This window comes from Terrapene carolina, unplaced genomic scaffold (genome assembly GCF_002925995.2).
Source record: "Terrapene carolina triunguis isolate 2854851 unplaced genomic scaffold, T_m_triunguis-2.0 Scaffold234, whole genome shotgun sequence".
Lineage (NCBI taxonomy): Eukaryota > Metazoa > Chordata > Testudines > Emydidae > Terrapene > Terrapene triunguis.
This window is the reverse complement of record NW_020664585.1, coordinates 17,075,674-17,103,062: the sequence shown is the minus strand read 5'-3', so window position 1 is coordinate 17,103,062 and position 27,389 is coordinate 17,075,674. Positions and strand designations below refer to the sequence as shown.

The window sequence follows — 27,389 nt, the reverse complement described above, 5'->3', positions numbered from 1 at the left end:
TAGAGAACTAGGAGACTAAACTATTTTGACCTTGCCCACATGAGAAAGTTGCAAAGGTTTAACTTAAGGTGTTAGTTAAACTGGTGCAAGCCACTGAATGCTTATTTCAGTTAAAGGGGTTTGTACCAGCTTAACTAATCAAGTTTAAAAACTGATTAAGCTAAACTGATGTAACTTTCTCAGGTATATAAGTTCCTATTCTGTTAAACTAATTGTCAGCAACACTTTGCTTGCCTGTCAAACCTCCATCCCCTGCCCCCAACCCGCCCCCAAACAAAGGATGGACACATGATAAGAAAATTAGAGTTACAGCCAAAGCAAACACTGAGAAGTTTCTTTGATTGGCAGTCGTGTTGCCTCCTTGTTTAGATAAAATGAATATGTTAGGCATTCTGATGCATAATTATAATATCTACAATTGTGAAATAAGTGGTTATACCTCTTCCTTTGCTGAAATTACTGGCATTAAAATATTTTATAGTGTGCTACATAAGATTACCAGATAAAATGTGTTTCTCCTGAGGAGTATATCTGTGAGAGTATGCATGAGTAGAGAAATGGTTTATCATGAAAAACCATCAACCTACCGAGTGACCAGTTGTGGGCTACAAAGTCAAACTGCAGCCTGGGGACACTATTGCCCATGAAAGGTAATTTTGTCGAACACAAAGGACAATTGTTTGAACTAAGCACTTTTTAAAAACTGAGGAAACAGGATACAATTCTCTCCTTTTCCTTCCCCTGTCACCCTTGCTGCTGCTTAAGCGATCTTAATGTTGCCAATTTCCGCTTCATCCTTAGAAGCAGGGTTTCTTAAGCAATAGCAGCCAGCTTCTGGGTTCTGGGTTCAGGTACAGTTTTGCTGCCAAGTTCTGTGCAACTTCATGTGTGATATTTATGCAAATTATTTAATGAGCTGTTTTGCATATATGGCGCTATCTGCGTATATCTAAACTGTCTTTAAAAATGGTGTGAATTTCTTTCTGGTGAAAAGCAGCAACGGTGTATGAAGCCATCAGTTATCTACAAGGTAACGGCAGGGAACTTCCTCAGTGACCAATAGGAGTAGTTCAGTCTCCACAGCCCATTTAGTGTTGGCTTCTCTGCCGAGTCTGCCAGTTAGTGCAAAGCATGACAATGAGTTTGTGATGTGGGAAATGGAATGGAGACCCACCAATCTCATCTCAGATAGGAACCAAACATCCATTAGTTGGGAACAACTTTTAATTCGTACTGAGTTAGCTGGCTTCAGACTGGTTACCTACAGGCAAAAGGCTGTGAAGCTCATTAGCAATGTCTAGAGGCATCCAGGCTCCTAATAAGTGCTAACACACTTTCCAGAGTCAGGTTTGATTTATGGAAAGATGTGTTTATTTAATCAAGTTCTAGTGTTTTGGGAATGTACACAGGCAGATAGGCAAGCAGCAGACACCACCACCAAGCACTGATGTTGCACCAGAACAGAGGCAACCAGCCCACGGCTCACTGGGTGTAGCGGTCAGCAGCCGAAAGGGAGAGAGCTGAGGCTGCGTTCTTCACAGCACCCTGCCTGCAGGGCCAGGTGAGGAAGCACGGGATATGGGGGAAGAGGCAGACAGAGCGGGGCACACAGGGCTGCTGGGGAGTCACACAGACTGGGGTTCAGATGGGCTAGTGTCGAGGGGCAGACTGGAGCAGGGGTTGAATGGGAGTGGGGGTGCAGGGACGGACGGGGAGGAGGTGCAGGGATGCATGGTGCAGGGCAGATGTGCCTGACTGATTGGGAGAGGTTAAAGGTCAGCCAGGGTCTGCATGGGGGAGGCTCCACAACTCCCTAACAATCCCCTCACCCCACCTCCCCCAAAACCCTGTTCCATACTTCTCCCACCCACATCCAACAACCTCCCAGGCTCCTTCCCAGCAATTACTTCCCTCTCCCTCAGCAAATTGTTACCCCTGACTCCTCCAAGCCTTCGCATTGCTTCTGAGGAGTGCGGGAAATACGTTTCTGTATTGTAGTTTAAACGAATTATTACTCAAGTTCTGTATTAATATGCCTAGTAAGGAATCTATTTGTCAAAAAACATTTCCTGAATCTTTTTTGTTGTCTGTATTGTTACAGACAAACTTGTTGACAGGTATTTTGAAATAAATTACCAAAATAATTGAAACTGGTGTGATTATATTGTGTTATTTTAACAAAATATGCAGAATTTTGATATTTTTGGTGCAGAATTCCCCCAGGAGTAGTTAATTAGTGTACAGCAGGAAGGATGTTGCAGAAGTCAGGAGTGAATGTGTCACAAATTTGCATGCACAGGTATTAAGAGATGCTTGTCAATAGTGCTGGTAGTGGTGCCTGCTTCAACCCACTTTATCTGTGTGGTCCATTTTTGGAAAGTGGTGAACAGCAAGAACCAAAACATCTGTAGCAGGTGACCTAATGACTGTGGTCCCTTCAACACCTAAAAGCCATGTTTGCACATGCAGAAGCATTCTTGTGTCCGTTTCCTCTTGAGTACTGTACCAGTCTTGGGCTTCTTCAACACCACTACTGGTGATGGACTTTGCTACTTCACCTTTGGAAAAGCATCCAGTAAGGAGAAGTGTTTGTATTGGGTGTGCTAATACACTCTCAGGTTCATTTTTAACCATATGTTCACAGAGGAATTTTACAAGTGACTACTGGTTAGATGCCACATTTAGAAACTTTTTCCATGGAGGGATAGGGCATCCACCAATCACCTGGTGTTTCTTGCATCCAACCTTAGATCCTATCCCACGCTGTCTTTCTACAGTTTTCACAGAGTTACTCTCGTCATATCTGTGCCAAAGACTTGGTTTATAGAATTAGCTTTGTCAAATCCTTTTAGGACCTGCCTCAAGTACTCAGCAGCCAATTCTCTAAAAGTGTGGAATTTGTTTCCAGCTGTTATTTTATGACAGCCATGGCATCTCTGATGTATGCTGTGGTTTCTTTGTTGTATGCTCTTAGTGCATGGATTCTTTCAGCTTGAGCTTCCAGCTGATGCCCTAATTCAGCTTTGTATGTTCTTCTCATTGTTCCATCAGCATGGAAGAGGAGCATGGGGCAGGTCCTATTAGGTGACTAAGAACAGTTGCCATTGAAACCTCATTTCTGCATCTTGACAAGGATCTGTGGGAAACAATTTCTGGACTGGTAGCTGCTGTGAATGTCCTTCCCTCAAACACTGACCCATAGCATAAGAGAAGGTGCACTGAGCTGCAAGCCTAGAGTCCATCGGTTCGAATTCCAGCTCTTCTATGGACTGTTCTCAATATCTGTATGCACTTCATAGCCCTTATTAATCAAGGCCTTAGTCGCCTACTTTAGGGAGTCCGCTATTATTCACCCATTTTACAGGTAAGATAACAGAGGTTGGACAAGGCCACTGCAAGCAGAACTGGGAATAAAACCCACTTCTCTAATATGACAAACCCAGTTTCATCCATTTTGCCATGCTAAAATGGAGGGAAGGGCCCAAATTATGTGCTATTTAATCCATGCTAACATGGTGGGTTTTTGTCCCTCTCTAGTCTAGACCACATATAAAGGTTTATAAGTCTTCTGCTGCCTTCATGCTAATGTACATGGTGTTTTAACTCAAGTGGTAGAGGCTCAGTATTTTTAAATCCAAAAATCGTAGTTTCTCATACTCACACACAAATTTATGATGCCTTACCAGGAATGCATCACACACATGAAAAATGCATGAGTGTCAGATCATGTCTGGACACAACTCTCAATTTTTTGCATGGAAGTCCTAGCAGCCCCTTTAAAGATCCACATAAGCACTACTATGGATTCTGGAGTGGCCTTAGGGACTAAGCAGCTCCTAACACAAAGACTCAGTGAGGAACTTTCTTCCTGGCGTACATTTTCTGTACTTCAGTGAACCATGAAAAGGTGAGTGCTCCTCACAGCATAGGCCACCTCAGAGCTTCATAGAGTTGTTTAGTCACCTGACACTGTCTTGACCAACTGGACTATGTTTGGTGATTGAAGAGTATTAAATATGCATAAAAAAGTCAGATATGAATGACATACAGAGTCTGCAGCAGCAAGCATTATACAGCAGCTGCAAAGCCACTTGCATTCGAAATCTCCCTTTTCACTTATTTGAACCGAAACAACAAATACTTGAACTCAGACCAAAAGGTGAATTTTTTGGAACATTTCAGAAGAATTAGTTCAGCTCTTTGAGTTAGGCAAGTGAGATGTGGAGGAAATATACTCCTTTTAACTTGGAAAAACTGTTCCAATTTTTTTTTTTCAAAATAATCCCTTACAAAATGGTTGAATTTACTGTAGAGAAATGGTTCAAAAAATATGAGGCACTGTGGGTATAGAAAAATTCACACACCAGTTACGAAGACAAATAGATACTGAGATGTTTGGTTCCCTTTTACATTCAAGACTTAAAGTACATTCACTTGCAAAAAAAACAAAAACAAACAAACAAAAAAACAGCACACCTGCCCAATATTTTTGAATATTACCTTTAATAGACATGCCTGATCTGTTAAATATGTGTAATCGGAGATTTCATTCAATGTAATGAAATCACTAGACACAACATGCCTTTGGTGTTGTAATGATGCTCACTCTGTAATATGGTAACACTTTGTTAAACAGAGAGATCTGATTACTATACTCTTGTATAATGTATCATTAAACAAGAGCTCACTGTTGTAATGATTATTGTTTTGCCATCATTTTACATGGGAAAGAGTTGTAAACCTCTCAATACTTCCTAAATAAATAGTATCCAAAACAAAGCTGACCATTAAATATGAACTATGGCTAATCTTCAGTAAGGAGCCATCATTTTGACAAGTTTAAAAAAAGAAACATATCAAAGTTATAATCTATTACAGATTTTAATTGGCACAAGCACAGTATGAAATTACTGCTACGATTTTCGTTGGATTGTCATATGCACAAATACAGTTCGACAAAACAAATGTGCACCTTCAGAACTCCAAAACTAGAGGTTCTGGATCAGCAGTAGCAAGTGCTGTATTTCTGAAGCATATTAGAGAGATTTTCCTTATCAACTCAGCAGCACAGTTCCAGGGCTGTGCATGCTCACAATTGCTTCAGTATGGGACCAGACTGTTACTGTGTTATTCTTTGATTAAACTGGATAAAATCAGTACTAAAATTGCATGCTGTGACTGTATATTAATTCCTTTACCATACAGAGATTCCTTTTAGATAATGGCGCCTTATCTCTGTTTTGATGAGTTAGACCCAGTACACTTGGTTCTTCTCTATCCCTTAAAATACGGAACACTTCAACAATCATCGGATTCTCTATCTTGAGTTTTCCAATCATTGCCAATAAGTACATCTGCTTCCAGTATTATGAAGTTACAGATGTAAAATGATTTAAAGAAGAGAAAAATGTATAAATGTAGTACAGGAAGGAAACTCAGCAAGACAGAGTTGTTACCATCACCGCACACTATTTCTTTTGTCTGTTAAAGTTATTACTCACTTTAGTGGGCACCAGGAAATAAAGATTAAAGCATTTAAGAACTGCTTCACTGTATTTGTGAACAGTTTACAAACCACAGGTACAACATTCATCTTGTATAATTTTGTCAAAATTACACAAAAAAGAGCCATTATTAGATTTGATAGTAACTGCTTTCTTCCTGAATTCTCTCTGAATTACTTTGTTATATCCTATTGGAATGAGCCAAAAGGTAAAGTGTTCCTGTTTGCAAGTGGATGAATGCTTTTCCTTTTGCCAGAAACTCAAGTAACTGGTGGGAAATTCAGGACATCTCCATTAATTAAGCAACAAACCAAAACACTGGGGACATATTAACACAGGGGAATATTTAAATTTGACAGACTAAGTTCCAGGATATATTTTATACAGTTACAATGATCTCTAACTAACAGTTTAAACTATCAAAGTTCCAAAATCACATGGTGATAAGAGCCAAACTAGGATTAACTAAAAAAATCTTTCCTAAGGATTTTTCTCAAAGGATAAAGAGTCCATAACATGACAATACAACTTAGAAACTTCAAGAGTCAAAAGGGGCTTGGAAAATCTTATCATATAGATTTTGGTTTGCCCTGAACTTAAGGGAATTTAAATTACAGCCACCACAGCTAAAGAAAACACACTAAATTGTTTGCAAACACGTGTCTCTTTTGTTGATAAACTTTAAATGGGCATCTTTTTATTTGCTTATTGTTTAACTTGAGGCACAAATAAGTGAAATTTAAAGTTGTCAACATCCTGAGAGAGTTTCTACCATAATATGGGTGAGTTTCCATTAACTTTATTTCTCTCCAACCCTTTTAATATCTAACATTCAATAAGACTCACAAATCTATCTAAATATTTACATTCAGTGAGGTTGCTTGAAGAGGTAATAAATTGTATGCCTAAATTGAACAAAAGTAGGGATTGGAGGCGGACGGAGATTATGAACTATGTTTTAGGCATGTTGAATTTGAGCTGACAGCTAGACATCCATGAGGAGATGTTAGAGAGACAAGCTGAGAAGACAAGAAGTCTGGAGTAGAAGGGTAGATCCAAGAGTCATCAGCATAGAGATAGTAGCTGAATTTGTGTTTGTGGATAAGATTACCCAGAGGTAAAATGTAAAGGGAGAAGAGAAAGAAAAAGGGATCAAGGACAGAGCCCTGCAGAACCCTCAGAAGGTTGAAGGGGGCGGGGGGATGAAGAGTATTCCCCAGAGGACATGCTGAAGGATTGATTAGAGAGAGGAGGAAGAGATTCCTGTTCTCTTGCTTCCCCAGCAACTGCTGTGGAAGGAGCTCTTCTGATGGTGGGGAGGAAAAGGTAAAAATAGTCACCTAAGGTTTCTGATATATACAGTAGAAACAATTTATGCCTCCTATCCAGCAAACACTGACACACATGAGTAGTCCTGTTAAACTCACTGGGATTACTCACACGCCTCAGTGTTTGCAGGATTAGGGTCTTAATATTACATTTAGGTTGTAAAAGCTACATTTGTAATACTAACCTAGCAGAACTTTTTAAAAGGAAATCAAGCCAAGTATCTCAAATGATAATGCTTTCGCTTTCTTTCTGATCAATGTGACCTTTAATTTAGAGGATATGTTTGCTTGGTAATTACCTGTTTCAAGATGAAAGTAAATATTTTTAATGTACACTGATCAAAAGTTCTCTTTATATTGAGGCTACACTCATGCAAACACTTACCCACATCTTAATTTTACCACCGTTTCCATTTACTTCAGTGGACCACTCTCAGTAGTGAAGTTACATATGAATGTCCAAACTGGGTCAGAGTAATGGTCCATCAAGCCCAGTAGCCTGTCTTCTAACAGTGGACTGTGCTAGATGCTTCAGAGGGAATGAACAGAACAGGGAAATTATCAAGTGATCCATCTTCGTTGTCCAGTCCCAGCTTCTGGCAGTCAGAGGTTTAGAGATACCCAGAGCATGGGGCTGCATCTCTGACCATCTTGGCTAATAACCATTCATGGATCTATCCCCCATGAACATATCTAATTCTTTTTTGAACCCAGTTATACTTTTGGCCTTCACAACTTCCCATGGCAATGAGTTCCACAGGGTGACTTCATTTTGTTTGCTTCAAACCTACTGACTATTAATTTCACTCAGTGACACCTAGTTCTTGTGTCATGTGAAGGGGTAAATAACACTTCCTTATTCACTTTCTCCACACTACTCATGATTTTGTAGATCTTTATCATATTCCCCCTTAGTCGCCTCCTTTCCAAGTTGAACAATCCCAGTTTTCTTAATCTCTCCTCATATGAAAGCTATTCCATACCCCCTACTAATTTCTGTTGCCCTTCGCAGTACTTTTTCAAGATGGGGTGACCAGAACGGCATGCAGTATTCAAGGTGTGGGTATACAATGGATTTATATAGTGGCAATATGATATTTTCTGTCTAATTATTTATCCCTTTGCTAATGGCTCCTAACATTCTGTTAGCTTTTTTGACTGCCACTGCACATCGAGCAAATATTTTCAGAGAACTATTCATGGTGACTCAAAGGTCGCTTTCTTGAGTGGAGATAACTAGTATAGACCCCATCATTTTGTATGTATAGTTGGGATTATGTTTTCCAATGTGCATTACTTTGCATTTATCAACAGTGAACTTCATTTGCCATTTGGTTGCTCAGTCACCCATTTTTGTCAGATCCCTTTGTAACTCTTTGCAGTCTGCTTTGGACTTAACTACCTTGAGTAATTTTGTATCATCTGAAAACTTCACCATCTCACTATTTACTCCATTTTCCAAATCATTTCTCAATAGGTTGAACCACCCTGGTCTTCACAGATCTTTGGGGGAACCCCACTATTTACCTCTCTCCACTGTGAAAACTGACCAATTATTCCTATCCTTTGTTTCCTGTCTTTTAACAAGTTATTGATCTATGAAAGGACCTTCCCTCTTATCCCATGACTGCCCACTTCGCTTAACAGCCTTCGGTGAGGGACCTTATCAAAGGCTTTCTGAAAGTCCAAGCACACTATGTCCACTGGATCACCGTTCTCCACATCTTTCTTGTCCCCCCACAAAAGAATTCTAATAGATTGCGAAAAGAACAGGAGTACTTGTGGCACCTTCAGATCCAAAGAAGTGAGCTGTAGCCCACAAAAGCTTATGCTCAAATAAATTTGTTAGTCTCTAAGGTGCCACAAGTACTCCTGTTCTTTTCGCGGATACAGACTAACATGGCTGCTACTCTGAAACCTCTAATAGATTGGTGACTCATGATTTCCCTTTACAAAAACTGTGTTGACTCTTCCAAAGTATTTTGTTCATTTACGTGTCCAATAATTTTCATCTTTACTATAGCTTCAACCAATTTGTCTGGTACTGAAGTTAGGCTTACTGGCCTGTAATTGCCAGGATCACCTCTGGAGCCTTTTTTAAAAATCGGCATTACATTAGCTATCTGCCACTCATCTAATACAGAGGCTGATTTAAGCAGTAGGTTATATACCACAATTATTAGTTCTGAAATTTCGTATCTGAGTTCCTTCGGAACTTTTGTGTGAATACCATCCTGGTGTTCTGGTGACTTATTACTGTTTAATTTATCAATTTGTTTCAAAATCTGCTCTACTGATACCTCAATCTGGGACAGTTCCTCAGATGTGTCACCTAAAAAGAATGGCTCACATGTGAGAATCTCCCTCACATCCTCTGCAGAGAAGACCCATGCAAAGAATCCATTTAGCTGCTCTGTAATGGCCTTGTCTTCCTGGAGTGCTCCTTTAGCACCTCGATCATCCAGTGGCACTACTGATTGTTTAGTAGGCTTCCTGCTTATGATATACTTCAAAAAATGCTGTTAGTTTTTGTCTCTTTTAACAGTTGCTCTTCAAATTCTTTTTTGGTCTGCCTAATTATAATTTTACACTTGACTTGCCAGAGTTTATATTCCTTTCTATTTTCCTCAGTATGATTTGACTTCCAAGATGTCTTTTTGTCTCTAAACACCTCTTTTACTCTGTTGTTTAGCCATGGTGGCTTTTTTATTTTTCTTCCCATTTGGGTTATATATATAATTTGAGCCTCTGTTATGGTGATTTTTTTAAAAGTTTCCATGCAGCTTGCAGGCATTTTACTCTTGTGACTGTTCATTTTAGTTTCTGTTTAACTCGCCTCCGCATTTTTATGTAGTTCCCATTTTTGTAGTTAAATGCTACTGTGGTGGGCTTCTTTATTATTCTCCCTTCCCCCCGCCACCATAGGATATTAATTTAATCACATTATGGTTGCTATTACCAAATGGTTCAGTTATAGTCATCTTTTGGACCAGATCCCATGTGCCACTTAGGACTAAATCAAAAATTGCCTCTCCATTTCTGGGTTCCAGGACTAGCTGCTCCAAGAAGCAGTCATTAATGGTGTCTAGAAATTTTATCTCTTCATCCCATCCTGAGGTGACATGTTCCCAGTTAATACGGGGTTAGTTGAAATCCCCCATTATTATTGGGTTTTCTGTTTTTATAACCTTTCTAATCTCCCTGGGCCTTTCACAATCACTGTCACCATCCTAGTCAGGTGGTCAGTAGTATATTCCTACTGCTATACTCGTATTATTCAAGCATGGAATATCTATCCAAGTTAAGCATATGCGTAAGTGTTTGCAGGATTGAGGTCAAAATTAATCACAAAACCTACAATCTAACTACAGCTTTATGCTAACTTAGTTAAAAGACCAGAAGAGCTCTGTGTAGCTCAAAAGCTTGTCTCTCTCACCAACAGAAGTTGGCCCAATAAAATATATTACCTCACCTACTTGGTCTCTCTAATAAACCATACAATAAACCAGCTTTAAGAACCGCAACATTGTTCAGAACCCAAATCTGAACAATACTCAGTTTACTCTGGATATCAGTCACCTGGAAGAAATGAGTTCAAGTTTCTAAAAGTTTATATTATGGTGTAAATTGCACTGTCAAAATAAAGGTATATGCAGAACAAATTATGAAAAAGTACCTGTATATGGGCAGAGTTTGAACATGCTAAATTAACTCTTTACATGACCGATACTTGTTTCACTCACTGTCATTGTGATGTAATAATTTAGACACTAAGTTGTTTGTTTGCTAGCTACTGATTGTACTCTGATAATACTCTGCATGTTTAAAAAAATGTTGGTAAGAAATTACAACATTCCTCTGCAAATGTACATTAATTTATATCTCACTAGGAACACTTTATTCTTGAAGAGCAAGATATATCATAACTCACAAACCGCTATGATATGTAATTACAGAAGTGGCAGACAAGATAGTATAAAAGCAATGACTTCTTAATCTTAGTATAGAATCTGATGCTACTGTTCATGTGCATATGCATTCTGAAAAATATATAGTATGTGGGGTAATATATCAGGATATTCTTCCACAACTATGTATTATGGGCAAGTGCAACAGCTCAACACATCTGGAGACACGAATATACAAAATAACTGATTAAAACAAAAATTATTTTGGTGGCCACAGGTTAGCACCCATTTGCGCAGAACTTCTATAAATTCCTGCACGAGGCCCAGAATAGAATAGAGGTATGTGGAAATCTGCATGTCTCTTGCATGCTAATTCAAAGTACTCTTTGTTCAGCCTACTACTCTTCACTTTCATAAGCACTAAATTAACGAATATTTGTATTGAATAGTTATAAGCAGCTCAGGCTTCTTACAATGCAGCCACTGAATGACACCATTTCACTACCCAGTGTGAAAGCCACAATTTGGTGCCTTTGTATTCTTTTCATTATGTCAAAGGTTTCCCTGAATGAAAACTGCAACTATGCTTGTGAAACAAAATAGAGCTCTGCCCTAAGTGCACATGAGACAGCATTTGCCCAATGGTACTCACATTTATTTACTTTTCACACATCATTCTGTTCTTTACAGCAGTGGTTCTCAACTAGGGGTCCAGGGCCCACTGGAGGGCTATGAGCAGGTTTCAGGGGGTCCGCCAAAATAAACCAGAGAGCAGGGCTGGGTTAGACTTGCTGGGGCCCAGGGCAAAAAGCCGAAGCCCGAGCCCCCACCAACGGCTGAAAACTGAAGCCAGAGCAACTTAGGGTATGTCTACACTGCCCACGTTACAGCACGGCAGCATTGTGATGTGGGCAGCGTAGTCACGCTTTATCACTGGGGGAGAGCTTTCCCGATGATTTAAAAAAAACACACCTGGAATGAGGGGTGGTAGCTTTATTGCCAGGAGCGGCTGTCTAAAACTTTTGTTGCTCACGGGGTTGTTTTTTCACAACCCTGAACGACTAAAGTTTTAGCACTGAAAATGGCAGTGTAGGCACAGCCTTAGCTTCACTAGGCCCTCGGTGGTGTGGGGCCCTGGGCAATTGCCCTGCTTGCTACCACCTAACACCGGCCTTGGCTTTTAATCTACTGGATATGTAGAAAAACTGTTGTTGTGGCACAGATGGGCCCTGGAATTTTTTTTAGCATGTTGAGGGGCCTCAGAAAGAAACAGGTTCAGAAGCCCTGCTTGACAGGACAGCTCACAGATCTCCTGGCAGACATTTTTGCTAAGCAGAGTTGCAAGCCAATATCTGTATTTTGGAAACTATGTTTCTCTAGCAAACATAGTTTCATTTTATTTTCATTCCATTTACTTCAGCAACTATCTGCATCTTATTTCTCTCAACCTTCCAAACGTATAAAAATCCACAATGAGCCAAGAAAAGCAGATTTCCAGACACTTTAGTCATGCTAAAGAATGTATCCTTATCTTGTTATTTAGAAACAAGCTATACCACATCTCTTCATATCTGCTACAGTGTTGCAGTTGTTAAAACCAGACATGCTTAGGGATTAGTTTACTCTCACTAACAGCTACATTTCATTCGCTTTAGAGGAAAAGGAAAATCACAAACCCCATGGGCTGTTAAAGTGCGAAACGCTTGTAAATGTTTAACTTTAACTTTAAGAGTAACAAAGTAGCTTCAAATCTGCACAGAGCATTCGTCTTTGCAGACATACACCCTCGCGATCGAAGTCCGGCATGCCCCTAAAACACGAAGTTCCCATCACAACAGCTTTCCCCACCAAACCAAAGTGTCCCTCTTTCCAAGCGCAGCGTCTCACCCTCCAATGAGAGAGTCCCCCCCGTGGGAGGGGGGCCCCACTGGGCAGTAGGGCTGGAGTCAAGGGCGCTGCTTTGGGACAGGGGGGGGTGTTTACTTTCAGCGGGTTCACTGCGAAGTTCACGCGCGCAGCCCCCCCCCCCCCCGGGCCCGGTGACCCCCCCCCAGCACACACACACCGGACTCGACCCTTGGGGCGCCCCGGCACCGGCTCCGCCCCGCCAGACAGGGACCCCGGGCCCCGCACTCACCATTGTGATTGACCCAGGTCGGCTTCAGGAGCTTCATTGTCCCCCGGCCCGGGGCCCCCACCGGCCCGTGCCCCCGGGACCCCCGGGCGGGCGGGCGGGCTCCGGGCTGCTCCGAGAGGCGGCGGCGGCTCGGCTCAGCAGCAGCCAGCAGCCATGGGCTCGCCTCGCTCCTGCTCTCCGCGCTGCCCGGCCCCTGCCCCGGCCGGAGCCGCCTCAGCGCCGCTCCATCCCCCGGCCACGGCCCCGGCCCTGCCCCAGCCACCTCCTCCCGGCCGCATCCCCCGCTCGGCTCCCAGCGGCTCCCCGGCAACGCCGGAAGTCTGCGCCGGGCAACCGCCTAACCGGCCCGGCGGGAAACAGCCGCCCCGAGACCGGCTGCCCCCGACTGGAGAGGGCGGGAGAAACCAGCGCCCCCGACCGCCGCCGCTCCCGCGTGGGGCCACGGGTCGGTCTGGGCGGAGCGACCCTCCGCGGGCTGCGGGGAGCTCGGCCCAGTGCCCCCTCCCGGGCAGAGATGGGGCGGGTCCGGGTTAAGGGACCCCCGACAGCAGAGATGGGGCAGGTCTAGGTCGGGTGGAGTGACACCCCCTCCCCCGAGCAGAGATGGGGCAGGTCTGGCTTGACTGACCCCCCTGGCAGAGATGAGGGAAGGTCTGAGTTGAGGTTAACACACACAGACCCAGAGGTGGGGGCAGATCTGGGTTAAATGACATCCCTCTCCCCCTGCAGAGATGGGAGAAGGTGTCGATTGATTGACACACACATTCCCCCCAGGCAGAGATGAGGGAAGATCTGGGTTGCGTGACCCACCCCTGGGGCAGAGATGGGGTGTGGGGAGGTCTGGGTTGAGTGACAATTGCATTGTGCTGTAAGTGAAACTGACTAGTCTATTTTCACTGGCAAAGTTGAGAGAAATGCAAAAAGTAAACCAACAACATGAACAGGAAAAAGAACATTTGGATACTAAAAGGGAAATAACTTTCAATAACCTGGACTTCAATCCTGCAAACACTACACTCCTTCAGTTCACTGAGACCACAGGTGTGCAAGTGTTTGCAGGACCAGGGCAATAGGTGAGATATATGTTGTATTTTTAATTATGTAAAACAGTGTCCCTTTATAGGTCTCTAAATAGGCCAAATTTAGCAGCACTAGGTAAATATCCCTATAATGGGACATTCCGTACCCAATGTGAAACTTTATGCTACCACATACATCATTATGTAACTTTATCAAGAACATAATAAACTTGCCAGTACAAACTCTAACTATGTCTAGACACAAGATATATTTTATTACCTTTGTAGTTGATGCTCATATAATTTACTTTGCTACAATGTCATTTTCTCTAGTTATTTAATAAACAAAAATGTTTTGTTAGATGAATAACTACACTTTGCATTTACTGTTCTTTTTTCATAAGCTAGGGCAATTTTACTTTCTTTAGGGAAACTTTGTGATTGTCCATAAATTTTTCATAGTTCTAAGCATCAGAAAATCAGAGTTGAAAACACCCAGTAGATCATCTAGTCTACCCTCCTCTGCTTGCCTCTCTCTTCCCCTACAAATAATGTACAATGCTGTGAAGTTGGAGGAGTCTGGTTGTTTACTTTTTCATGAGTGGCCTAAGTAGCATATTAATCACACTCACTTTTAACTCTTTTGTAGCATATTCCCATTAATGTGTTACCCTGTTTTTGCATGATAAAATCTTTGGAATTGTGCAAAACTTTAAATCATGTGATAAGACTCTAGATTTATCTCCCTTAAAGTCCTGTGTAAATAGGTATTTATGCTCTATTTATTGGTGACTATCCAGTGCTAGGTACTGGTATTGGAATTCAGGGGTGAAATCCTAGCCCCACTGAAGTCAGTGGCAAAACTGCCATTGATTTACACGAACCCATGATTTAACTCCAGGAATGGGATTTGTCAGACACAATTTAAACTTATGCTCCAAATTCTGTATTTTCAGTTATCTCCATTTCAGCTAAAGAATCCTGCACAGCGAGTTTCAATGAAGTATTTTGAATTCTTCCTTTTTTTATATTTAAAAAGGAGATGGCATTAAAGCTGACAGCATTGTGTGGAGGAGGAAGGGAAGCTGACTTTGAATACTTATACATCATCTTCCAAACGGTAGGAACAAAGTGGGTGTGTTGGAAGGTACTATGTCCAGCTACAGGATTAAAGAATTTGTGTGCCAGCCAAATCAAAGGGAGTGGAGGATTATATGTAGCACGCCAGCATTCAATTCTCTAAACACAGATGTATGTGAGTGATTATGTATACAGCTAAATGCTTGTGGGGTCAGGCCCTATATTTGGTAACCAGTAGCTCAAATTTGATCCCTTCAGTGGCTTACTTCCAGAAAGCCATTTTGAAAATTGCTAACTAATTTCAGAAAGGCCTTCAATGAAGGACTTTAATTGTTTGAATATTTTGGAAGAGCAGTTGAAGGAAAACGTTCTTTTTATTTTGATACTTAGGATGAATTAGTGGCCCTATTGGCATTACTGTCAATACTCCCATTTACTTGAATGGGGTCAGGATTTCATCTTTGGGAGTCTAATCTAAGCATCGTTCATAGTCAGATATTTAATTAAGAGTTTTTCCATGCAAATGTATTAATCCTCTTGATTTTTTAAAATTTATTTCACCTCCCTCAATCTTTCTGCACTTTTCAGATTGTCATCTGATTCCCCACCAATATCCCCTCAGTACTTGCTACTAGCTTTTGTTTTATTTCAAATATTAATAGCTGTGTTTAGGGACACCCTTGGAGTACAAGGGTACGACACGCTATATCAGGGGTCGGCAACCTTTCAGAAGTGGTGTGCTGAGTCTTCATTTATTCACTCTAATTTAAGGTTTTGCGTGCCAGTAATACATTTTAATGTTTTTAGAAGGTCTCTTTCTATAAGTCTATAATATATAACTAAACTATTGTTAAGTATCAGAGGGGTAGCCGTGTTAGTCTGGATCTGTAAAAAGCAACAAAGAGTCCTGTGGCACCTTATAGACTAACAAATGTATTGGAGCATAAGCCCATGAAAGCTTATGCTCCAATACATTTGTTAGTCTATAAGGTACCACAGGACTCTTTTAAACTATTGTTGTATGTAAAGTAAATAAGGTTTTTAAAATGTTTAAGACGCTTCATTTAAAATTAAATTAAAATGCAGAGCCCCCCGGACCGGTGGTCAGGACCTGGGCAGTGTGAGTGCCACTGAAAATCAGCTCGTGTGCCGCCTTTGGCACGTGTGCCATAGGTTGCCTACCCCATACTCTCAAACAGCGGCAGCTACTTGCTTCAGAGGGTTTAGGGAGCCAAGTATCTGGTGATTACTCCAGAGGGTTAGGCTTCAGAGGGATTGGGTTTAAGAGGCTTTCAGGTTCCCAGACTGCAGGGACTGGGCTCTAGGGTGCCGTGTGTTTGGGCTGCAGGTGGTTCAGTGACCAGTCACCAGAGGAGTTGGGAGGATTCTAGGTTTTCAGGAGCCAGAGGTTCAGCATGAGACTCGCCTGTAGTGTCTCCTCGCGCGCCCCCTTCAGTCCCACGTGAGTCCTGCAGCTGTCCCGTAGCAGCCCTGCTGTCAATGTCAAGCGCCTCTTTCCCCTGCCTAAAGCCACTCGCCCTCCTCGGGCAGTGAGTCAGGCGCGAGCGTTGCCCTCTGCCCCGGCTTCCCAGGCTGCTCCGCGCCCCGGGCCGGATTCCCCGCGAGGCGGAACTAGGGGCGGGGGGAGCAGGTTTGCAGCCGGCCGCAGTTGCTGGCGCACCACACTGGCGGGGAGCTGAGAGGAGCCGCTGCTGCCGAGGTGCCCAGGCCCCGCAAGAACCATGCTGGCGGCAGCCTGCGGGGCGCTGCGCCTGCTCCCCAGAGTCCGGGGCGGAGCGGGGAGCTCCCTGCTCAGGTAGGGCCAGAGATACCCCCGGCCTCCTGCCCTGGGGCTCGCCGGCCGGTCCCCAGCCCTGGCCTCCTCCAGCCGGCGCGTGTGGCCCCTGCGACCCCACCTCCTGCCCGGCCCGAGGCCCCCGGGCAGCGCCCCCTCGCTGCACCGGGTGTCCTCGCGCGAGGAACGCCGGGCGCGTGCGCCCTCCCCTGTGATACGCGGGGCCGGCCGCTCACAGCACGCGGGCCCCCCGTGGGCGGAGTGGCCACGCCCAAGGGTAATGCAAAGCATGGGGTGCTCTGATCCGGGCCCTGCCCTGGTGTAATTTGCCACCGGTGTCTTCCATAAGCGTGGCCCTTGTTGAAATTCCGGGCCTTTCATTTGTTGCACCGTCTTGGTCTGCCTAGCTACCCTCACTGCCAATTGCGGGTGTTGCCCTCCTGGAAGCAGTAGGACCCAGCATGGGATACATGTTCCTTGTCATCGGGATGGAGCGTTGCAAGAGTTGGACACCTGCTTGGATTGAGATGGAGTATTACACGCAAGAGTTGTGGTACCAGCACACTTAGTCTGTGCTTAAGCAGAAGGGCAGGGACAAGTTGGTGACTCAGACTTTATATCCTCTGTAGACCCTGAGAAACTCCATCACTCTGTTCCTAAAAGTGAAGCTGAAAATACTCCCTAGTTCAGAGAATCAGTTATTTTTTACTTTTCAAATACACCGTCATTTGAATTTGAGACGTAATTAAGCTGTGATTTTTTTTTTTAAAGTGATTTTTTCCCCCCTTGTGGATTCAAACAGTGCAAAATTTGGACAGTTATTGGGCTGAAGGGGTTAATATTTGTTGCAGTTGAGTTTGTGCCAGGCCCCACTACTGGCTCAAACAGTTGAGGGTGGACTGAAGATTATTCATTATAATGTATGCCTGTGTGACGGGTTGGATCACAGAAACCCCCTTGGGAGCTGCCACCTGATGTGCCAAGACTACCCCTGCTTCTGTTTTCCCTGCCAGCTCAGGACTCCAGCGCCCCGTCTTGCTGAGTCAGACACTCCTGTCTGGCTCTAACACAGACCAAGGGTCTGAATCACTTGTCCCAAAGCTGCAAGTTTACCCAAAAACAGCTCACAGGAGTGTGCTTGTCTTTAGCACTCAGATGCCCAACTCCCAATGGGGTCTAAACCCAGATAAATCCGTTTTACCCTGCATAAAGCTTATGCAGGGCAAACTCATAAATTGTTCGCCCTCTATAACACTGATAGAGAGATATGCACAGCTGTTTGCTCCCCCAGGTATTAATACATACTCTGAGTAAATTACTAAATAAAAAGTGATTTTATTAAATACAGACAGTAGGATTTAAGTGGTTCAAAGTAGTAACAGACAGAACAAAGTAAGTCACAAGCAAAATAAAATAAAATGCGCAAATCTATGCCTAATCAAACTAAATACAGATAATCTCACCCTCAGAGATGCTTCAGTAAGTTTTTCTCAGACTGGACACCTTCCAGGCCTGGGCACAATTCTTTCCCCTGGTACAGCTTTTGTTCCAGCTTAGGTGTTATCTAGGGGATTCTCCATGATGGCTCCTCTCCCCTCTCTCTTCTCTTCCACCCCTTTATATATCTTTTGCATAAAGCGGGAACCCTTTGTCTCTCTGGGTTTCCACCCCCCCTCACTGGAAAAGCACCAGGTTAAAGATGGATTCCAGTTCAGGTGACATGATCACATGTCACTGCAAGACTTCATTACTCACTTGCCAGCACACACATATACAGGGAGACTCACAGGTAAACAGCCATCTGCAGACAATGGGAGTCATCAAGATTCCAAACCATCATTAATGGCCCACACTTTACATAATTACAATAGGCCCTCAGAGTTACATTTTATATTTCTAGTTTTAGATACAAGAGTGGTACATTTATACAAATCAGATGAACATACTCAGTAGATTATGCACTTTGTAATGATACCTTACAAGAGACCTTTTGCACGAAGCATATCCCAGTTGCATTATAGTCACTTATCAAATTTTTATAAAACTATCCCAGTTACATTATATTCACTTATTATCATGTTTTTATAAAACCATATAGACTGCACAACGTCACAGCCTGCAAGTGGAATCACTAATAAAAGGCAGTATACAAAAGCTATATAGTAACATAATTTAATTTGATTCTTCTTATGCTTTGTATTCCTTTTTTCTTTAGTTCTCAGCTGTCCTGGGCCATTCATTTTCGGGGAAACCATTGGCAGACTTCTCTGCTGGCATTTCAGGCGTCCCTCCCCATGAGGTAAAATACAACTTATATTGTATTTCATAGAATAGTTTTCAAATGTTCACATCCTCCTTGCAGGAAGTGAGGAAAATTTAAACTATTCAAATGAATATGTGCACATATATATTTCTACATTATGAGGCATAGATATAAAAGAAGGTAGAACTATTAGGCTCTAGTTTAGTGTTTAATCCCCATATATGTAGCTAATGCTCTGAATAAAATTTTAGTGTTATGGTTAGTTGTATTTACTCATAATTCCTCAGTTATGAAGGCATGTAACGTAAAAGTGTATGTTTGGAGATATTCTGGTTTAAACAGCATTCCGGTTTTTCCTTTGGAACAGTAGTTGAAATGTAGCACTAGCTGCACTAAAAATACTTAAATGTACTTTTCCTACATTTATAGATGTGTAGTATCAGTTTGCATGCCACCCTTTTCTTAATACAACTTGGTTAAAATGACTTCATAGTTAGTAGCTAAAATACTGTGTGACTTCTGATTCAAGCCAACATCCAAATATAAAACCTGTCTGCCTATGTTGTGTGTGTGTGTGTAGTATAAGGAAGCAGCATGGCTTGGTGGATTGAACACCAGAGTTCTAAGACAGACTGCCATTGACTTATTCTGTAGCATTATGCAAATCACTGACCCACTGTCTTGGTTTCCCTATCTGTAAAATGGGCATGATTCTTCACAGGAGTGCTGTGAGGACTAATTTGTTAATGTTTGTAAAGTGCTAAGTATTCTTCTTCTGTGTATAGATTGATATAAGAAAATGTATTATATTACAGTTTATATTGATTTGCTGCAAGAATGCTTCTCAAATTTCCAGTATGTATAGATAACTATTCCCTATTAGACACACCCTTTTATTCTGGAATGGGTTTACTATAGAAACAAAAAGTATTAAGTATTACATGTGTATACACAGATACAAATGTTTTAAATTAATTTCCTCCACTAGAGCAGAACCGAGGAAGAAAAAGAAGATAGATCCAAAGAGAGAACAAGCACAAAAGGACCGTATGAAGAAAAAGATAAAAAAGATGGAAAAAGCTGCCCAGGAAATGATTCCCATTGAGGATTTTGTAACACCATTCAAGTTTTTGGATGCTTCAAGGTATGGAGAACTGCCAGCTTTTACCTTGGGGTTGATAATGAACCAGAGAGGTGCAAATAACTGTGAAATACCCTCTACCTACTGACACTACCCTGTTGCCCATAAGCTGTCTTGTGCTAGATATAAGGGAGTAAGTTTTCAGATAAATAGTTAAAGGATCAAGAAATTTGTGACTTCTGCAACTTTAGAATTTTTTTTCTTGAGTTGTTTCTCCGTCTACAAACTGCTTTTGAAACAGTGTTTTGTGTTTATAATGAAAAATTGTAATTCTGGGTGTGGGATACAGAGTTGCTTTTTTAAAAACCTTTTGATAAATCGGATGGGACCAGTTTAAGACTTTATCTCCAATTCCGAGTGCTGAGATGGACTTTGGAGGAGTTTCTGGAGGGCCCAACAGTCTATCATTAGAGGAGAGGCAGCAGACCCTTCTCTCTGATTTTGGAATGTTCTCCTGCTTCACACATGCAAAAACATATCAGTGTAATTTGTTTGGTGTGACTTCTTTGTTCCCGTTTTAGATTCATTTGTATCCCTGTTCTGGCACCTGGTAAGGGGAGTGTTGTTTACTGGTTGGAGCAAGAATTTGAGAATTAAGTCCTAGGTTCTACTCCCTACCTACTCTGCCACTGACTTTGGGCAATGTACTAGTTGAGGCTGTGTCGGTCCCAGGATACGAGAGAGACAAGGTGCGTGAGGTAATATCTATTATTGGACCAACTTCTGGTGGTGAGAGACAAGCTTTTGAGCCCCCTAGAGCTGTTCTTTGGGTCTGGGAAAGGAATTTCCAGTGTCCTAGCAAAATGCAAAGTCTTTAATATCAGTAGTTAGCACATATTGTAAGGCAGGGGGCTGTGAACAGGTTTCAGGTGGTCTGCCAAGCAGGGCCAGCATTAGACTCTCTGGGGCCCAGGGCAGAAAGCCAAAGCCCCACCACATGGGGCTGAAGCCCAGGGCCCTGAGCTCCACCACCAGGGGCTGAAGCCACAGCCTGAGCAACGTAGCTTTGCAGGGCCCCCTGTGGCATGGGGCCCCAGCCAATTGACCTGCTTGCTACCCCCTAACACGGGTCCTGGCTTTTATATCGAGAAAGCTAGTTATTGTGGCACAGGTGGGCTGTGGAGTTCTTATAGCATGTTGGGTGGGCCTCAGAAAGAAAAGGGTTGAGACCCCCTGTTGTAAGGGACCATTCAAGGTAGAGAGGCCCATTAACACCTATGCAGTCATAAAACAAAAAGATGGGGTTAATGCAATGGGCAGCCTGTGGGCTTGCTGTATGCAGCCCAATTGGCTCACAGCTGCGGCCCAGCTGCATGCTAAAAAAAATAAAAATCGAAATTTGCCATTCTGGTCTGAAAGGAGGTGGGGCTGGCTGAGGGGGAGACAGCATCTGGCAGCGTGCTGGAGCGCTTCTGCCAGCAGGGGGCTGGTGAGTGCGGCAGGGGACAGGGTGCTGGAGAGTGGGTCTCTGGCCAGGTTTGTGGGGGAGCACTGGGAACTAGGGATTTGTGAGGGTGCTGCAGCAGGTTTTAGGCTGCCGAGCCCCACGGGGTGCGGGTGCTGGCTTCCCGCTCCTGGCCCCCCTCTGTGGATGGGTCTCTGGGTGGGGGGTGCTGGGCATAGGGGATTTTGGGGGGGAGGGGCACTGTGGTTCTCAACCTGCATCAGCCCACAGTGATAAATAGGTTGAGAACCCCTGGGTTAGTGGGTTACATATTGTTATAATGAGCAATAAATCCATTATTTGTAGAATCTAGCAGAGTAATGAATTTAAGCTCCCTTACATTATGTGCTAACTACTTATGCTAAACCATCTGTTCCACCTTGCATTTTTCTGTGACCTGGGAGTTCCTTTCCCAGGCCTGAAGAAAAGCTGTGTGTGGCTCAAAAGCTTATATTACCTCACCCACCTGGTCTCTCTAATTACCTTGGGCAAGTCTTTAACCTCCTGTTCTCTTACCTTTAAAAAAGATAACTACCTCAGGTGTATTGAGGAGTGTTTGTAAAGGAATCTTGCGAATTGCCACAAAATGCATCAGCTTAGGTACAAAATCTTCTCACCCACTCTCCCTCTGGTGGCAATTGAGATAACAACATGAATGATATTTTACTTGTTCGTTTAGAAACAAACAGATGAATGGGCAAGTGGAATTTGCTGTTAGATAGTGCTGTAGTATCCGCCAATGAAAGACGCTACATAATACTATGGATTGCCTTTATGTGTTTGGGCCAACTTGCCTTTTTGTATTTCACTGTAGTTTTGTTAAATGCTTGCTCTTTGGGATGTGAGCAGCTTCTGTGTTAAAATGTTATCTTGTTCTTTCATGTTTGCCAGAGTGCGAGAGATCTCCCCACTGTCCTTTGAGGAGAGTGAAAGGCGAGCCCTGCTCCTGAAGAAGTGGGCCCTGTACAAGCAGAAAGAACATGAGGCAGAGATGGAAACATTGAAGTCTCTTATGGCAGCTCAGCAGGAGGCACTCGAGGAATTGCGTCTCGAATCAGAAGAACTTTACCAAGCAGCAGTAAGACGAGATGAGGGCCTGTTTCCCTTTGAGAAAGAGGGGCCTAGTTACACACCACAGGTTCCTGGCTATGAGGCTCCTGAAGGGAAATGCGTCGACATTACCAAAGTGTACGAACAGTGAGATCGGAAGACTCTGCCACGCAGGTGGCAGGAGATACTCAGTGCATTAAAAGAGGACACAATGGGATGCAACTAGACTATTTCTTTTGCTTTTTCAAACATCCCTATGCACATGGCTGCCAAAAGAAAATAAAAACACCACCTGTCCTTGTTCCCTTTCTTTTTATAACTGGCCACCTTGACAATAAAACTTCCAATAAAAACAAAATACTTTAGAACCCAGTTTATCTAACCTTCCCTTAGCCGGCTCTCTGCATTTACCAAACAACCGTGACTCCAGGGCCAGAAGTGGGCAAGCTCTCCTGTAGCCATTAGATGTTGCTGCAGCATACCATTTTCCCATTCCCTGGTTTATTCAGAGTTTTGATTATCTGATCTGACCCCGGTCCCCATTAGACCAGATAAACAGGGTTCTACTGTACTGTATTTTTGTGCCACAAACTGAAGCACAGTCCCATGTAGAGAACTGTGGCTTTAGTGAACATTATTTTTTCACTTATAGAATATTTTTTCCCCTTTCATTTATTCCGGAGTAACAATTCCTCACTCTGGACAAACCATAGTTCCTGAGAGTATAATTATGCCAGGAAGAAAAATTGTTAAAGCGATCATATGTCAGTGTACTGTAGTGGGAAGATAACTGTCAATTTCTCCTTTAGCTCCAATTCAGGTTTTGTTGAGGTGCCTGTGTACAAATCAAGGGGAAAACAGATACGATATATATCACAACAAAGTAAAAATAGCTTTTCATACTGCATGGCTATGTGATAAGAGATTCAATTTAACTAATTTGCTTAAAGCCATAAGACTTATCTTTGAAAGTCACTGAAGTCTTTATTTTTGTGATAACTTTTAATGCTTTCACAAACATATTGAAGAACAAAAACAGCCTGAGAATAATTTTGCAGGGGCAAACGGCTGGTATAGGTCAACTTTATTTTCTGTCTGCTGCCCCCTAGCACACTGTTAAGGATGACAATAGTGCATCTGTACAAACTTTCTTTTTCAAATACCAGCTGCTGGGGCTGTCCTGATGACTTTAATCTCTATTGCCAATGGAGAGGGCTAGCTTATTTTTTTAATTCCTCATCTGGCTAGCCTGGTCTTGGGCATGCCATAATGGCAGCATACTTAGCCCATGTGAAGGAAGTGAGGGGTGGGCTATAATAGCAAGAGCAGCCGGACTACATGGATGTGTGCTGTTCCAAAGCGGCAGGCATTGTCCTTGTCTGGATGAATGGGAAAGGCAGAGGACTGTAGCAGACAAGAATTAAACTGAGCACCTGAACTATCCTTTTTAAATATTTACATCTCAATAAGACATTTCTTAAACACCGTTAAATGTACTCCAAAATAGGGATTAATGAGGTGGGGGACTGCTGTGCGCAGAAGTATAAGCTGAGAAGTCTTTCTCCTTAAGAGGCTACAGTCTTGTTTCAGAATCACATGGCAGAAAAATAGCATTGGCCTCACATCTTCTGGTATATAGGGGCCAAATATGGTAGATAGTCTTATTACTTTGGTTTATCTTGACCAAGAGGAAGGTACCAGTCCCTTGGTGGGCTTTTCCTCAGCTGCCACACTGGATCATACTTTTGTTTTTCCAAAAGCCGGGCTCTTTCACTCTTGCATAGGGATTCCTGCAATACATTACAATATAATACTCAACACTCAGTGTGCTGCATTTTCAAAGCACATTATAAACATTAACTACTCACACAACAACTCAAGTTACTTCTACCAGTGATCTTTTTCAAGATACATATAAAAATTAATTTGCCATACTAAAATGAAAGCAGCTTGTAATGGCAACAAAAGGAAAAGTCATAGCAGAAAATGTTTGACATATACTCTATTAGAATAGCTATTACAAGTTTAAAAGCATACACAGATAGCAAAAGGCCAAAGGTATGACTATTCCTGTACAAATAATTATCTTCAAAAGATCGTTACTTTTTATGTCAAAAACCCAAACCTTAAGGCCTATATTTTCAAAAGTAGCTATTGGTTTTGAATGCCTCGATTTTGGGGTGTTCGGTGTTGCGATGCTTTTAAAGTGCCTTGTTTTCAGACAGTGATGGACGTCCACCCTCTTAAAATCAGGCCCTTCTACTGTCTCAAGTTGGCAACACAAGTGTTATTTTGAAATTTTAGGCTTAATGATCCTGATAAACAAAGCTTTAATAATAGTAAAAGGCGAAAGATTTATACGATCTGAAGAGAAACCATAGCACTAACACCACTATGACTATTTATTTCTGCCTTAATGGCATTCTATTAAGTTAGTGTGTTTTTTCAAATTCTCTTTTCATTGGCAAGACAGCACAACTGAGAATGATGCAAGGAATATGGAGAACTGGTATGAGGTTGTGGGCATAGGGGATAGAAGTATAAAAAAGACAGGCTTTGGAGAAGGAAACGGGAAAATTAAGACTGACATTGTTCATGGAGTGGAAGAGAGAAGGCAGAGAACATGAAAGGTGCCAAAGTCAGAGCCGTATACTGTGATGAATGAATGATGGACGTTGGCTCTTAAAAGCAATGACAAAGGTTTAACTTGAAATAAGATAATGGGGAGCTAGTGGAGAGATCTGAAGAAAGGATGATACAGTCAAAACAATAGGAGAGGAGGATGATTTTAGTGGCAACATTTTGTATGGATTAGCATGGGGAAGAAAGCAAGACATTTTTCCCTTTACAGTTTTGAAGAAAAGGTTGTGGATTGAAAAGGACAGTGGCAGGCAATTTAGGCTCAACATTTTGTTATTTTTAAAGGATTTGTAAAATCTTATAATATTGCAGTTGTTAATCCCCTCTCCCAGAAACAAAACACACCCAAGAGTTAAATGTATTGGAAAATTATCCAACATCTACATAGTGCCTCACAAACATGGAAAAGGCCTGTTCTCATCACTGACATAACTATTCTTCTATAGATATTACACCAGCCTTGTGACATTCTTGCCCACTCAATTGTGGAAGTACTTTATACTGATAAATTAGAAACATCTACTTGTTTGTGGTATGGGTGGCTGAGTAGATTTTTTGTGGGGGAAGGTTAATGCTGATGACCATGTTGCGTGCATGATGCACAATTTATTGTTTATACCATTATTAATACTGTCTTCAGTTTGGCATTCATCATACCTTAGCATCTGGACTTTTGCTTTTTTCCCACTTTCTGCAATTGCCATAGTCTATTTTCCACTGTCCACAGGAGGGTGCTTCCCCATACGTATAATAGTTATGGAATAAATTACGGATGCCCTTACAGTGTTTCCATTCAGACCAATAATCCTCACATGTTCGTGGAGGCTGGTAAAATAGCAAAAAATACATTAGGAAGACACCTGCAGGAGAAGAATCCTGATATTTGGCCTCAGTAGTAAGGAACAAGATGTTTCTGAGTTTAAAAATGCCCAGTCTATGTTGTCATGGTGGGAAATCAAACCTGTCCCATTCATTTCAGCTGTCTTGATGGGGGTATTTTCCCCACACACCATCTCAGTGTATTGTGTTTTGAGATTAAATATTGTGCTATTGTTGTGTCTTTTCTCCTCTATCCGACCAAGAATCCGACTGTCTTTGTTTCTTTGCTGTACAGAGGTTGGGACAAAGAGGCCCTGTCTCATGAGGGTGTGCCGTAGGAACTACTGCATTACTAACAATTCAGTGGTAAACAGCTCAAAGTAAGACTCATTTTTTTCAGGGATAGAATTTGGATACTAATATTCTTCTACCTTATCAGTTTCATCCTGAAACATACAACAGGGAGTTTCCCACTGCTCAGAACACCTGAGCCACTAGCCAGAGTGCTGGGCTCTGTTCTCAGCCTTTGCCACCGACTCGCCGGCGGACTCTGGGCCCACCCCTGATCCTGGGAGTGTCAGTTACACCCTCGGCACCCTGGGGTAATGCTCCTGCCCTCGCAGCTCGGGGGGAGTTGGCAGCACGCATGGAGGAGGTCAGGCGCCCGGGGACGGTCTTAGCAGGAGTTCCCTGTGACTCCGGCTGGGCCGCTGAGAGACGGCGGGGGGTGGCCTGGCCCAGGAGCGGACCCTCCCCCGTCATGACCGCTCGACGGGCCCCAGGCGGTGCGCGCGCGCGCTCCCTCGTTCACTCACCCGCCACACGCCGCGGTCAGCCATGCCGCTGCCCGGCACCGTGAGCCCAGCCCCACACGGAGCTCTTCGAACCAATCGGACAAGGGTGTATGACGGACAGCTCAATCCCAGCCAATCGCCAGGGAGCGTGTAAACCTACGTTTTCCGGCCGCGTGAGGCGGAGGGGCCAGAAGGCCGAAGCTGAGCCAGTTGTTGCCACGGCTACCTATGCTCCGCCCCTGGCTGGGCAAAGCCAATGAAGAGACAAGAGCTGGTCTGAGCGACACAGCGCTGAGCCACTCAGCATCCTCCTGCCTCCGGCGCGGAACAAACGGGCGATTGGGCAACCAGGGCAGAGGTAGAATGGTGCGACGTGTGAGAGCGCGCGCTGCGCCAGGGACAGATGCCCCGTGCAGCCAGATTAAAAATATTAAATAATAGTCATGAATAATTTGCTGCCCCGATAA

The 27,389-nt window shown here is 43.0% G+C and overlaps 3 protein-coding genes across 4 annotated transcripts in view; 1 reads left to right on the top strand and 2 right to left on the bottom strand.

The window, feature by feature from the left end:
• Window positions 1-13,104, bottom strand: part of LOC112120431 (protein HIRA) — a 60,216-nt gene extending 47,112 nt beyond the window's left edge. The window contains exons 1-2 of one of the 2 annotated variants that reach the window (XM_026656911.2): window positions 3,440-3,449; window positions 31-62 (exon numbers count right to left, since the gene is read on the bottom strand). In XM_026656911.2, coding sequence (XP_026512696.1) covers window positions 31-62; window positions 3,440-3,449 — 42 coding nt within the window. Of the gene's footprint in view, window positions 1-30; window positions 63-3,439; window positions 3,450-12,877 lie in introns of those variants that run through there. The other variant, XM_026656910.2, reaches the window with a different exon arrangement.
• Window positions 13,105-16,615: 3,511 nt separating this feature from the next.
• Window positions 16,616-23,009, top strand: MRPL40 (mitochondrial ribosomal protein L40). The gene is made up of 4 exons (XM_024219489.3): window positions 16,616-16,792; window positions 18,987-19,070; window positions 20,023-20,178; window positions 22,511-23,009. The coding sequence occupies exons 1-4, from the start codon at window positions 16,719-16,721 to the stop codon at window positions 22,818-22,820; spliced, it is 624 nt and encodes a 207-aa protein (XP_024075257.1). The 5' UTR covers window positions 16,616-16,718; the 3' UTR covers window positions 22,821-23,009.
• A 651-nt stretch (window positions 23,010-23,660) lies between these two features.
• Window positions 23,661-27,360, bottom strand: CUNH22orf39 (chromosome unknown C22orf39 homolog). The gene is made up of 3 exons (XM_024219490.3): window positions 26,944-27,360; window positions 25,967-26,134; window positions 23,661-24,459 (listed from the first exon to the last, which is right to left on the bottom strand). Exons 1-3 carry the CDS (start codon window positions 26,965-26,967, stop codon window positions 24,334-24,336), a joined length of 318 nt encoding a protein of 105 aa, XP_024075258.1. The 5' UTR covers window positions 26,968-27,360; the 3' UTR covers window positions 23,661-24,333.
• Window positions 27,361-27,389: the final 29 nt, after the last annotated feature.

Coding starts and splice junctions, on each gene's coding strand:
- MRPL40 (XM_024219489.3), top strand. CDS start 16,719: ATGCTGGCGGCAGCCTGCGGGGCGCTGCGCCTGCTCCCCAGAGTCCGG. Junction 16,793..18,986: donor GCGGGGAGCTCCCTGCTCAG/GTAGGGCCAGAG, acceptor TTTTTTCTTTAG/TTCTCAGCTGTCCTGGGCCA. Junction 19,071..20,022: donor CAGGCGTCCCTCCCCATGAG/GTAAAATACAAC, acceptor TTCCTCCACTAG/AGCAGAACCGAGGAAGAAAA.
- CUNH22orf39 (XM_024219490.3), bottom strand. CDS start 26,967: ATGGCTGACCGCGGCGTGTGGCGG. Junction 26,135..26,943: donor CTGACCGCGGCGTGTGGCGG/GTGAGTGAACGA, acceptor CTATTTTACCAG/CCTCCACGAACATGTGAGGA. Junction 24,460..25,966: donor GCAAAAGTCCAGATGCTAAG/GTATGATGAATG, acceptor AATGTATTGCAG/GAATCCCTATGCAAGAGTGA.